At 51.6% G+C, this 13,090-nt stretch overlaps 3 protein-coding genes and 1 non-coding gene across 6 annotated transcripts in view; 3 read left to right on the top strand and 1 right to left on the bottom strand.

The window, feature by feature from the left end:
• The window catches only part of IFT122 (intraflagellar transport 122), a 30,114-nt gene extending 23,288 nt beyond the window's left edge, over positions 1-6,826 (bottom strand). For 2 of the 3 annotated variants that reach the window (XM_058812663.1, XM_058812664.1), the window contains exons 1-9: positions 6,700-6,826; positions 6,396-6,462; positions 5,191-5,275; positions 4,308-4,386; positions 3,486-3,562; positions 2,992-3,058; positions 2,066-2,212; positions 1,332-1,407; positions 611-802 (exon numbers count right to left, since the gene is read on the bottom strand). In XM_058812663.1, coding sequence (XP_058668646.1) covers positions 611-802; positions 1,332-1,407; positions 2,066-2,212; positions 2,992-3,058; positions 3,486-3,562; positions 4,308-4,386; positions 5,191-5,275; positions 6,396-6,462; positions 6,700-6,740 — 831 coding nt within the window. In that variant the 5' untranslated portion in view covers positions 6,741-6,826. Of the gene's footprint in view, positions 1-610; positions 803-1,331; positions 1,408-2,065; positions 2,213-2,991; positions 3,059-3,485; positions 3,563-4,307; positions 4,387-5,190; positions 5,276-5,396; positions 5,447-6,395; positions 6,463-6,699 lie in introns of those variants that run through there. The other variant, XM_058812666.1, reaches the window with a different exon arrangement.
• A 113-nt stretch (positions 6,827-6,939) lies between these two features.
• On the top strand, positions 6,940-10,638 carry MBD4 (methyl-CpG binding domain 4, DNA glycosylase). Its single transcript, XM_058813054.1, has 8 exons — positions 6,940-6,994; positions 7,125-7,262; positions 7,456-8,255; positions 8,608-8,682; positions 8,964-9,098; positions 9,332-9,481; positions 10,112-10,215; positions 10,349-10,638. The coding sequence occupies exons 1-8, from the start codon at positions 6,969-6,971 to the stop codon at positions 10,424-10,426; spliced, it is 1,506 nt and encodes a 501-aa protein (XP_058669037.1). The 5' UTR covers positions 6,940-6,968; the 3' UTR covers positions 10,427-10,638.
• A 422-nt stretch (positions 10,639-11,060) lies between these two features.
• Positions 11,061-13,048, top strand: RPL32 (ribosomal protein L32). The gene is made up of 4 exons (XM_058812687.1): positions 11,061-11,306; positions 11,858-11,958; positions 12,139-12,320; positions 12,876-13,048. Exons 2-4 carry the CDS (start codon positions 11,863-11,865, stop codon positions 13,003-13,005), a joined length of 408 nt encoding a protein of 135 aa, XP_058668670.1. The 5' UTR covers positions 11,061-11,306; positions 11,858-11,862; the 3' UTR covers positions 13,006-13,048.
• LOC131563272 (small nucleolar RNA SNORA7) lies at positions 11,658-11,794 on the top strand. Its single transcript, XR_009275284.1, has one exon. It is a non-coding gene; the product is annotated as a small nucleolar RNA SNORA7 (small nucleolar RNA).
• Positions 13,049-13,090: the final 42 nt, after the last annotated feature.

Here is a 13,090-nt window from a genome sequence, read left to right as displayed (position 1 = left end):
TTTTGCACAATGAATAGACCAACACCAGCTACAGCTGACTTGTATTTAACCATGGCACAAGTGCACTGAAAATGGACTGACGTCACCACAGACCATGGAGACCACCATGCTGGGGGGGGGGGGGGGGGGGCTTGGGTTTATTTGGATGGGGTTTTGGATAGATTTGATTAGACAAACACACAGAGGAGGTGTGTTTGTTCACTTTTAAATTTGTTTTAATTCTCTTCCCACTTGTACAGGACTCAAGAGTGCAGCATTTTAGCCTGACAGTTGCCCTGTAGGCATCTTCTTCCCATCGTGGAATTAGAATTGGTCAAGCCCAGAAGTTATTAGCTGATATTTTTAATTATTTTTCCCTCCGCTTTTTTAACCAAAATGCAGCAAACACCTTACCACTTGAGAGCAGGTGTTGTGCTCCTTAGATCCTTCTTACAGCTCAGGTTTTACTTTTGTGGGATATATGTAATTCCAGTGGCAGTTATAGGACCTCCCTAGACACTGGTGAAGTTCTACTGCCTCAGCAGGAATGTCCAAGCAACTAAGATGGGAATGTATGATCTTTAAGTACCAAATTCCCTGTGAAAATGTTAGAAAAACGTTCCCTACTCACCACATAGTTGGAATCTGGTTTAACTTTGCAGGTCCACACCCAGCTGCTCTGCTCTCCCACAGTGCCCAGACGTACCCCATCCCTTGTGAAGAGAGAAACCTGTCTGTCTGAACCTCCCAGCAAGAGATACTCTCCTTTACTAAAGTAGCTGATGCAGCATGGGTCAAAATTGAGCACTCTGTCCTTCCCAATCTACAAGGGAAAATAAACCAAAAAACCCCAATAAAAAACGTTAACAAAAGGATCATTTCATCTTTTCTGAAAACAAAAGTGCCATTGCTGACACCATTCATCTCCTCCATGCATGGACTTTCAATACCTAGAACCACTGGCTATATTAAGATTCCCAAAGATAGCTCTAAAATACATCCAAGAATCCCTCCAGTCCCAAACCATTCTGCTCAGAACACAACAAGTCACAAAACCCCTTTACCCAGCTGGAAAAACCCACAAAGATGTTCTCTACAAACCAGGGAACCATGTCACACAAGTCAGCAGAGTTGTAAGGGCTTTAATGGAAGAACTGTGAGACAGCAGCTGAGCTGCTATGTGAGAAGAGCTGAAGGAGGAATGGTTAAAAAAAAATAGATTCATAAAAGGCTGGGAAAACAGAAGACGTTTAATGAAATTAATAAAGCACCTGTATACAAGTATTTTGATTGTAGGACAAAATAGAACCAAAAATACCCTGTGACTCTTGAATAAACTCTCTAAGGCATACCTGCTTGCCACTCAGGTGGTAAAAGGAAAGCTTCTGACCCCAGTCTGCCACAGCTAAAATGTCATTGCGTTCATCTCTGCCAAAAAAAAGACAAACTAGTAATTCTACAGCAATTTAATTAACAAATCTCTTAGAGCAACAGAACCAAGTCACAGAATAGTAGAATTCGCTTCATGCTACTCTTTAAAAGTCACAAACTGAAAGGACAGCAGGTTGGCATTTAAACCTCTGGAAAACAGCTTGGGGACACAAAATCAAAACCAGTATCCTCTACAGGAATAACTCAAAGCTTGAGGGAGGGAACAGGGACACAACAAGAGCAAATGGCCTCAAGCTTTGCCAGGGAAGGTTTAGGCTGGGTATTGGGATAATTTCTTCCCTGAAAGGGCTGTCCATCAGGGGTGGAGGGATTTAAAAGCTGTGTGGATGTGGCACTTGGGACAGGTCTTAGTGCTGGCTTTGGCACTGCTGTAGGAGTGGTTGGATTTGATGTCTCAAAGGGCTTTTTCAACCTAAACAATCCCATGTCTCCAATCTAAACTTGTTCCCAGGTTCTCTATTCAGTTGAAGACTGGCAGCAAAGCCAAAACCCCAATATATAATCACTTAAAGAAGGTAACATATATGGGAATTAATCTGCTTCAGCAGGGATAGAAGTCAAGCCTTTCTGCAATCAATGAGCCAAGGATTATCTATTCAAAATGAAAAAAAAAAAGAAGGATGAAATTATTTACCTGGAAGGATTCCAACAAATTGACCATACTGGAGAGGAAGAGCCCCCTGGCCTCTCTATTTTCACCTTCTCATCACCATTTTTGTTCCTTATGCTGACAATGCCATTGAACATCCCCAAAGCAAGGTACTGGCCATCATTTGTCCAGCTGAGAAAACACATACACACTGAAGAGTAAACTACTACAAACAAGCAGCAGGAAGGCAGGATGGTGAATAGCACACTCACACAGGAATGGTAGATTAAAGTGTATTTCTAAGAGGGAGTTCTGGGAGGTGGCTAGTAATCCTATGGTTTGTTTATGCATCTAAATCCACATTTATAGCAACAGCACTCTCTACATCAAGGACATTTTATCATATATACAGAAGTAAAATAATAATTTAAAGCTTGCAATATTTGTAACATGCGCTAAGTCAGATACAGTTTGGGGATGGCAGTCTGGGAGCAGACCAAGATGCTTTAAAAGCCACATTTAGAACATGATCAGATGGAACTGACTGGTGTAGGACAGGGGAGGCCTAGGGTCTATTCTGGTCTATTCTTCAGTCAGATGAATTACTTCAGTTATGAATCCTTACTTCAGATTCTCCACAAAGATAATAACTTCTTCAACTGAAAACCCCAACAGTACAGGGAATGAACAACAAACAAACATTGCAATTATTTTTCCTGTAACTTCATTTTATTGTTGCGGCACAAGAGAGAAGAACAGATGGGAGAGAACAGCTAAGACACCTGCTCAAGACCAGAATCTGTCTCTGATGCCTTCAAAAGGATTTGGTTATAAACAGGACCAAGCATAACCCAACACTTTGCTACTGAAAAAGAAGGAAGGAAAAGTAATTTTTTTAAAAGCTTCTATCTTACTTGAAATAGTTTGTATTGAAACTAACTTAAATGACACAGATAACCCTTAAAACTTACCTACAGCAAGTAATCCTGCTGCTTGTTTTATGTTTAGAGACTGACTTCTGTTCTGGAGACCACAAGCCTTGATGAAAGAAAACAAAGAGCCAATGACAAGTAAGCATGTGCCAGAGTTCAGACTGGGAACTAATACTGTCACAGAACTCAGCTGGGATTTCAGAGGCACCAAAGTCTTGTACACTGCAAGTGGACATTTAAATACATATTATTTATTATTAAATGGGAAAAAAAATCCATCTAAATAACAGAGGGTGTCTCTGCAAAAAACTCCAGTAACAGAGCAGCACATTTCATCCTGTGACCCCTCACTACTGTCCTTTCTCACTGAGTTTAAGTGGTTTAAATCAGTATCCAATGTCACTGAACGTTAGGTAGCTTTGTGTCCCATCTCTCCTGGAGTCACAGAGCTGTACCTATCTGTAGTTAGCTAAGCTATCCAGCTGTAATGGCATTCACTGTCTTGATGGAAAAGTTCAAGGGAGAAGACATACCAAAATCCCCAGACGAGCAGGATGCCAACTGATGAGTGAGAGGATTGTATGAAACACACTGGATAGAGTCATTATGCCTAGAATGAAGTTACAGTCAGATTTCAATAAATCATTCTTAAATGTCCCTTTTCTGACTTTCAGCAAGTGAGCTGAAAGCTTTAGCAGATGCCAAAATAATTGGATTGGTTTATAGTACATCAAGTAAGTCTGCTATCACTGTAAAGTAATTAAGTAATAAACCTTGTAAAAACTGTCTCCAAGTAGCAGGATTCACTGTATTTGATCAAGATTACAGCAACAGTGGTTTGAAAAATATGACTGAAGGCTGTAACCAAATCCTAAACCAAGCGTGCTTGTGCGGGCCCTGTGCGGCGACCAGCCAACTCCTGATAAATGTGCACTCAGGAGAACATGAAGCTGTTGCTTCAGAGGGCTCTCTGAAAACAGAGCCAAATTATTGAAATCTACCAGAAGTGACAAACCCATCTTCAATTTGATCTTTGAACCAGAATTATGGTTTATTATAGAAGACTAGGCATACTATGTTTAATTTTATTCTGACCTATTATGAGTTTCCCTAGTTCTCTGTCAGCCCTCTAAATTCACAGATTTCTTTGAACTCCCCACCTCCTTTTATGCCTTTAATTGCTTTCCTGCCTCACTCAGATACTTCAGCTGCTCTTTTCCTCCTCCCTCCCCTATCACCCATTTTCTCTGACCTTAGTGAACCTTCTCCCAAATCTAACAGCTCATGCTCTTTAATTGCAGCAGTGAATAATCAAAATCAGCTTCTGAGGCACAGAACTGAACAGCATCACTTACGTGTACTTCAGAATTCCTTCTAACTTTGAAGTCCAAATTATCACACTTTTATCAGCAGAGCCAGATGCGAAACGCTTGCCTAGGAATTAGAGATAAATTAAATCCCACACATACAAGAATCACTTTCACTCCAAATACTCAATCAAAGAGAGAGCAAGAAGTTCTTGAACTCGACAAGGCTCAAGTAATAAAGGGGCTGACACCGAGTCCTGGATGTGCTGGTGCTTTCCCGGGCACATGGAGTTCCAGTGGTGGTACTGCACCCTTGCTAGTAACCAGTGCTTCCAGTGCTGTCCAGCCCCAGGCTGGAGATTGATGGGAAACAAGTTAAACTGGTACAGTGCCACAGGAACTCCCATCACCCATACAGCAGCAGCTGCAGGAAGGCCCCCAACCCACAGAGTGAGTCCCACTCAATGAGAGTTGTAGACCATGAGAGAACTGGAAGCAGAGTGCACTGAGCAGGTAACACATGAAGGATCAGGAGATCAGGAAGCTCTGGGACAGAGGAAATACAGGAATAAAACTCAGAGGCAGATGAGTAGTAGAAACAGGAATCTCTGAGGTGAGCCTTCTCCTCACGCTGCCCATGAATACACCCTTCACCAGTGCTAAGCCTAACACTGAAGTCAAAGAGGAGGAGCAGTGGCACCACAGCTCTTGGGCTCACAGGTGACCGTACAGGTACCTGTGCAGGTAGATCTGCACAGCAGATCACAGCCTCCACTGGACAGCAAACCCAGCACTTGTTAAAGAACAAACCCCAGCAGTCCCACGCTGTGAGCAGAACAATGCCCACTTCCAACTTCCATGGGCAATCAACCACCAGTGGGAGAGATGCACTCTACAAACCAGGCTAACAGTGCCCCAGGGTGCTATTTACCATCTTTGGCATAAGCCACGCAGTACACAGTGTCTTTATGTCCCTTCAAAGGCTGAATTAGGGTTCCATCAGAAGTATCATACACCTGTTCAAATGGGGAGAAAAAACCAATCCAAATATACAAACAAAAGAACTTGCACAAAAAAAACCCTCCATTGAATCAGAGAACCACATTTGGGTGGGAAGGGACTTTAAAGCTCACTCACTTCATGCCCCCATGGGGCAGTGAAACCTTCAACTAAACCAGGTTGCTGCAAGCCCCATCCAACCTGGCGTAAACACCTCCAGTGTGAGGGCTGGGATATAAAATTACTGAAGGTCAGCAGATTATGCACTTCCTTTTGTGCCTGCTTTTTGGATTTCATATAGTTCATACAAGACAAAACATTTTCTAGCACAGAAACAGCTTTCTGTAACTCGATATTCTTAGAAAGAAAGAAGTCAGTACTAGAAAATAACATGCACAAAGGACATTTTTCAACAGCTTGTTTGGCAGCTTGTTTTACATCTTATTGGCTTTTTATCTTTTATTTTTAAATTTTACATCTTGCTGTTAAAACATCTCTCTACGCATTTTATGTTTAAACATAATAAATTACTGCAAAGGAGCATCACTAAATACGTGATTGCGTTAGCCCTGAAAATAACAGCTGTTGTCCTGCAATGCTGAACTCTACAATCCATGCATCCCATCTGCCCCTTCCTGCAGCTCCTACACCTGCCCCACCTGGAAGCTTCGCAGGACCTGGAGCAGCTGGTGCTGAGCTGCTCTTGCAGCAGCCCCACGGACCCACAGACAGCTCGAGGTGAATGTTCCCACAGCGGTGCTGTCACCCCAACGCCAGGACACGGGTCTGAGCCTCGGCCCTCGCCACAGGGATTTAAGGAGACCCGCACCAGCACGGCCCCTGCGCTGCGCCAGGACTAGCGGCGGGTTCATGGACCTCAAACCCCGGGCAGCGCACAGGAGCACGAGATGACACAAATAACTTAAATCCCATTACTTTTGGAAATAGAGCTTAAAACTTGGTGAGAAATATTTAAAACTTCAAAACACTTTAGAATTGGCCTGCATTAATATGTATGTTACTGTGAGGCTGCACTAACAGATAAGGGGATTTCAGATAGGTTATATTCATAAGTTAATGTGAAAGAAATCATGCTCATACAGCTGAAAAGGAGAGAGGACAAGGAGGTTTCCCTACCAGCAGCCTGTTTCCAGCAGCAATTATCAGCTGGGTCCCATCCGGCTTGAACGCGAGGTCGTAAATGCTGCGGGAAACAAACAAACAAACAAACAAACCAAGAACCGCGTGTCAGGAGACAGAAACTGACCAGAGGTGCCGCCCGGCCAGCCCTGCAGCGGCCCAGGGAGCGTGGCTGGGACCGCCCACGAACCCCGAGCGGCAGGAGCGCCCGGGCCCGACCCGCGGTGGGAGCCCCCCACAGCCCCGAGCAGCCGCCCGGAGCGGAACGGGCCGGCACGCCGGCTGTGCCCGGGCCGCTCACCACTGCTCGGCCCTGTCGCGCCAGGTGAGCGCGGCCCGCATGCCTCGGACCCCGCACGGCTCGGCACGGCTCGGCACCGCCCCGCGCCGCCCCTCACGGCCGGGCCCGCTCCGCGCCGGGCGCCGCTTCCCCGGCCCCGCCGCTGCCACGGGCAACGCGCCTGCGCTCGCGGCCCGCGGGTCCGCCGCCCCGCCAGGGGGCGCTGCCAGCGCCGCGGGGCCGCTCGCGCGGGGCGGGGCCCTGAGGGTCACGTGAGCGGCGCGCGGGCGATGGCGGCGCCGGGAGCGGCGGGCGGGTGAGGGCGGAGCGGGTCCGGCGCGGGCCCCGTCACCGGGTGCGGGCGGGGATGCGTCCCCAGGCCCGCCCCGCTGTCCCCGGAGCTCTGCCGGCAGCGGGACCTTACCCGGGCTCTTCTTCCCTTGCAGCCCCGGGGGCGGCAGTCGAGGCGCGGCGGCGGAACGGCCCGTCCCCAACCCCAGCCCCGTCCCCCGCGGGTGGCAGCGGGTGAGCAGCCGCAGGCGGGCGGGCAGGACGGCCGGGAGGATCGACGTGTACTTCATAAGGTGAGGCGGGGGCTGTCAGTGAGCTCCGTGTGGCCTTGCTTGGCAGGGCCACAGAAATCTGCCCCGGCGTCGCCCTCAAAAACTGGTTTTGTCCTTCGTTTTGGGGTTGTTTTCATATATTATTGAAGATTTGTAAGCAAAGAGCGGTAGAATGAGAAAGCCATTGCTAATTTCCTTTCCTTTCCTACTACAGCCCTGAAGGGAAGAAGCTGAGGTCAAAACGAGCACTTGTGGAGTATTTACAGAAAACTGGGGAGACAGCACTGAAAGCAGCAGATTTTGATTTTGCAGCTCCTCGAGGGAGCACATGCTCAGGATTGAAGGGATATGGCACAGGAGCTGCGAGGACTGACCTGGAAAAGGAGGATTGTCAGAGCAAAGTGCAGGAGCTCCATGCACAGAATGGTGCTGAGGTTGGAATTCAGAACATCCAGGCTGGGAGTGGACACCTGGAAGATGCTACATCTACTGTGGAAGGCACAGGTTTTGTAGTGGTAGGCACAAACCCAGAGGAGAACTTGAAAACCAGAAGAAAGAGGGCAGATGGGAGAAGCGTTCAAACTAGGAAACGTGAGAAGGGCTCAGAAAGGAGGAACCAAGGTGACGCCAAGAGCAAAAGGCAGAGAAGAGTCCCTAACACACGGGAGACCAAGTGTGCTCAGAACGAGAGGGGCCGTAGGCAGACAGACACGCATGGAGCTGACAGCCAGGGAGTGGGTGAAGCAGGGGCTGACCCTGGGGGTGCAGGGACAGCTCTGGCAGCCATGTCCAGGCCAGGGCCTGGCTCACAGAGGGAGCTGGCTCACCTGCCAAAGGAGGGGCCGTGCTCCAGTGACACACCTGCTGCAGGGTCTGAGGAGAAACCCTCTGGACTGGAGACAGGCCCAGTGGCAGATGCGGGGGCTCTGGGTGAGCAGAGTGTGCAGCCTGACCCCGAGGTGGATGCTGAGCCGTGGCACAGGACCAGCCCCGCAGCAGCCACAATGCCTCCAGGTGGGTGTGACAGCAGAGGGTGATGCCAGCCCTCACCTTCTCCTCAGGCCTCTCCTGGCTCGTGAGGCCACGTGTTCTGCTTCAGGTCAAGCTGCTCTGACATCCAAATCTCATTTTTATCCAACAGCATTTAAATTAATGCAGACTTACTCAAAACTGAAACTTACTGTGCCAAGCTCTTAAGCTGTACAGTGTCAGGCAATAATCTGAGGAGATTTAAGGTACATTTGTGTTCTGTACATGAGAAGAATTCCTCCTGTTTCCATCACTGCATAAAGCAGAGTTGGTGTGTGAAACATGACAACAAAATACTTGCTGCTTTTTCTTAATGCTGAAGTTTATTTCTTTACAGAAGAGTTTGTCCCACGAACACAAGTGGAGAGAAGGAAAACGAGTCCCTATTTTTCCAATAAATACAGCAAAGAAGGTATTGTATTTAGGGAAATATATTTTTTATGGGGAAGGGATCGGATAGCTCAGGATCAAGTGATGATGTGGAAAATTCCTTGCAGCTTGACACTTGCTGCAGCTGTGCCAAGTGGGACAGTCTCCTGCAGCTGTGTAAAGGCCGTGTGGGAGCTGCTGGGGCTCCCTCTATGCACAGTGCCTCCACAATAATGCTTCAGAGGTGGTCTTCTTTTTTTTTCATTAAATAGGTAAAGCCATCCTTTGCTGTCTAATAAACATTCCTGTGTTGCCCCTGTACAGCCCTCAGCCCACCCAGAAGGAAGGCCCTCAGAAAATGGACTCCTCCACGTTCTCCTTTCAATCTTATCCAGGAAACACTCTTCCATGATCCATGGAAGCTTCTCATTGCCACCATATTTCTCAACAAAACTTCAGGTAAGCAGAGTAGCAGGAGTAGGTGTGTAGATGTTGGGAGGTGTTACAGGGCTGAAACAGCTGCCAGTTTTAATGGTGTTAATGAAATAACTGATTTCTTTTAACTTGTGTCACTGTGCAATAATAATCCTTAGTTGGTACCTTACCTTGGAAGCGCTCACTTGAGAAAGCATGTGGATAGTGCAGAAGGAGAGCCCCATCCCAGCCTCCTGCTCACAGGATTCTTTCACCAGGGAAAATGGCCATTCCAGTGCTCTGGGAGTTCCTGAGGAAGTATCCTTCTCCTGAGGTAGCCAGGGCTGCAGACTGGAAAGAAATGTCAGAGCTGCTCAAACCTCTGGGCCTCTATGAACTCAGAGCCAAAACCATCATCCGGTTCTCAGGTGGGTTTTCCTGACAGCTGGAACCGTCTTGGTTATGCTGGCAAAAGACAAGCAGCTTTGATGCAAACGCTGCTCTGGGGATTGGCTGGGTTGGGATCCATTGGTGTCACACAGGCAAAGCTGCTGATCCCAGCGTGACCTGGGAGGGAAACGCCAGGCACGGTGTGTTCTGCAGGAGACCAGAAACTGGTTGGAGTGGGAGAGACCCAAGCACCCGCAGCACTGCTGCTGTGTTTGAGCACTGTCACAGGGTGGCTCTGCTCAGGGCTGCTCTGGTGACCTGCAGAAGGCCCTTCCAGCTGGGATTTTTCTGATTCTGTACTCAGAACCTGCCGAGGAGAATTTTGTTCAGATGAGAGAGATTATGATTAAAACTCCAATGGTGGTTTGTTGAAAAACAGTTTAATGTGGTATTCATATTCTCTGAACAGAGAATGTAAACACCACAGTTTAAGATTAACCTGTGGGGATTCACGGTCTGCGTGCACCAGGAAACACCTGAAACTTTTGGTTTTCATTTGAAATGTGCCGAAGTGAAGTCATGTAACAGTGGCACAGGGTGCTCCTGTGTGCAGGCAGTGAGGGCAGGTGTGTGTGTGCAGGTGCTGAGTGCTGTGCCCTGCCCTGCAGGTGAGTACCTGAGCAAGGCGTGGCGCTACCCGATCGAGCTGCACGGCATCGGCAAGTACGGCAACGACTCCTACAGGATCTTCTGTGTTAACGAGTGGAAGGAGGTGGGTGGCGCCCTTCGGGTCTCACTTGTGCCCACCGACCCCCTGGCACTGGAAAACCAACACTCACAAAGTCGGAGTGATGAGATATTTTGAGGTGTTTTACTAAATATTTGACATTTTCCCTGTGTCTCAGGTGCAGCCACAGGACCACAAGTTGAACGTGTACCACACGTGGCTGTGGGAGAACCGGGAGAGGCTGAGCATCGACTGAGCTGAGCTGGGGCTGACCTGCCCCCCTCGGGTGCCCTCACAGCTCTGGGTGTAAATATTAGTGTGATGTCACGGCTGGGGTCATTGCTATTTTTTTAATAAACGTGTCCCTGTTTTGTAGTGCCCGTCTCTTCTTGCCGTGCGGCTCTGTGCCCGCAGCTGCCTCCCCTGGTTGGGGGCTCGCTGGGCACAGCCATCCAGTGCCCACCGTTACCTGCCCCGGGCCCGGAGCAGTCGGGATCTGATCTCGATGCTGCTGGACACGGGCTGAGGGGGAGAGCGTATGCAGGGAGCGGCCCGGGACGAGCAGACCCCGTTCCGTGCCCGCTGCCCGCGCCTGGCCCGGCCCCCGGTGTCGCCGGAACTAGTGGCGCCTTCCCAGTCTCATCCAGGGACGGGCCCCGTCTCGCTGCGGCAGGAGAGGGCCCGAGGCGGGTTCTGGCTCCCGGAGCCGGGGCCGCTCTCGGTCGCTCGGGCCGTGCCCCCCGTACTGGGCCTGCGGAGCCCGAGCGGGCCCGGCCGGCTCCGCCGCGCCGCCGGGTGGCGCTCGCCCGCCTGCCCGCACTGGCGGAAGCAGCTGGCGGGCAGCGCCTGCGCTGTGACGCAACAGGTCCTGGCAGGCCCGTAGCAGGCGCGCTGTCCGTGGCAGTGGGCGGGAAGCACCGATTCTGGGCGCCCCCGCCGGACTGAACCTCCCTTCCCGGTGCCACCTCGCCGCGGCGGCGGACTGATCGCCGCGCCGCCCCGCCGGTGCCCGGTGCCCCGGGTGCGCGGCCGCAGCGCCACACGCCCCTGCCAGGAGCGCCCGCCTGTCCCAGAAGCGCTTGCGCGGGGCCCCTCCCTCTCTCGCCCGGCCCGCGGTGGACGCGCCATTGGCACCGGTGAGTCCCGGCCGCGCCATCCGGGGCCATCTGGGCCCCGGCGCTTCTGGCACGGACCGGTTTCCTCCCTTTCCCTTCCCCTCCGCCGCATCTTTTCCCCGTGGCGCGGAAAGCGGCTCCCGCGGGCCGGCACCGGTCCTTTGCCTGCGGAGGATGGGCGGCGCTGGGGGCCCACCCGCGCCCCTTCCCGGGCGGCGGGGCCCCCGCGGCCGCGCTCGGTCACCAGCCGGGCCGGGGCCTCCGGAGCGTGGGCGGGCGGAGCCGGGGGGTCTCGGTCGCTGTTGGTCTCCGCGGCGTGCGGCGCCGGGCTCCGGGCAGGAGCATCGCAGGGCCGCGGGGATAACACCGCGGCACCTCCCAGGATCGCATCTGGAGAGCTCCCAGTGCTCTGCCAGCTTCGGAGGCGGGAGGAAGAGCCCCAGCAGATGAAGACCCATTCCCTCACCGGCCCGCCCGTGGCCCCTGGGGGAAGGCAGTCTGCGACACGCGTGGCCCGGGGAGCTGCACCGCACCTGGGGCACGCCCCGCGCTCACCCCGCTCTGTCCCGCAGCCACCATGCCTGCCCTCAGGCCTCTCGTGAAGCCCAAGATCGTCAAGAAGAGAACCAAGAAGTTCATCCGGCACCAGTCTGACCGCTATGTCAAGATCAAGGTGAGGAGTTGCTGCAGCTTCCCCAGGACAGAGCTTTCGGGGTACCTTTGGTGTAGGTGGTGAAGGAAAGCCCAGCAGGATGGTGCCAAGCTGCAGCAGCTGGGCAGGGAGTGTGGGGGCCGGTGTAGGCTGTGGTCAGGGTGGTCTCGTTTTGTAACTGCATTTTCTGCATTTGTGCAGCGCAACTGGCGCAAACCCAGAGGCATCGACAACAGAGTGCGCCGGCGCTTCAAGGGACAGATCCTGATGCCCAACATTGGCTATGGCAGCAATAAGAAGACAAAACACATGCTGCCCACAGGCTTCAGAAAGTTCCTGGTCCACAACGTAAAAGAGCTGGAAGTGCTGATGATGAGCAACAAGTGAGTGTGTGGGGGCTGTACTCCCACCTGGGAGGGGTGGCATGGTCACGGGAAACGAGGAAAATCATTGCTTTGAGAGCATAGATGCCATCACTGTTCCCTCAGTGAATGGCTGCTGGAGGGTAGGGGCACAGAGGGGCCTTGGGGCTGGCAATCTCATCCCCTTGGCAAAAATACACAATGGTGGCAAGCAGGGCTGTGCCACATCACTGGTAACCACAGACAGAACTAGAGCTCTGGGTCAGACCTGGGCACAAGTCTGCTCCAGTGCTTGTTTTTGCTACAAAGTAGTAAGAACAATAATTAACAACGGCCTTTGGCTGAGTCATTCACAGGAAAAGCTGAGCTTTTCTGCAGGGGAGCTCCTGCTCCAGGCCAGTGAGGGGTGGGAGTCATGGTTCAGTGCCCGTGCAGTGATGCCCCCGAGCCCAGCTGTGCCTGAGTACTGCTGGCAGGACAGCTCCAATGCTGTCCCATGGTGGCCTGGCTCCAGAGGGCTCTGCCTCAGCTCTGGGTGCTGCTGGAGCCAAGGCCAACGCTGTGTGTCTCCAACAGGTCGTACTGTGCAGAGATTGCCCACAATGTGTCCTCGAAGAACAGGAAGGTGATCGTGGAGAGAGCCGCACAGCTCGCCATCAAGATCACCAACCCCAACGCCAGACTGCGCAGCGAGGAGAACGAGTAGCAGCCTCTGCAGCACAGGTGTATTTAATAAAGCCTCAGTCCAACTTGGGTTCTGTTTTGCATGGGCACAGGAGGGGCAGCAGCCT

Source organism: Ammospiza caudacuta, chromosome 12 (assembly GCF_027887145.1).
Source record: "Ammospiza caudacuta isolate bAmmCau1 chromosome 12, bAmmCau1.pri, whole genome shotgun sequence".
Classification (NCBI taxonomy): Eukaryota; Metazoa; Chordata; class Aves; order Passeriformes; family Passerellidae; genus Ammospiza; species Ammospiza caudacuta.
Note: the sequence above shows the minus strand (reverse complement) of the source record. Positions and strands in the feature narration are given on the sequence as shown.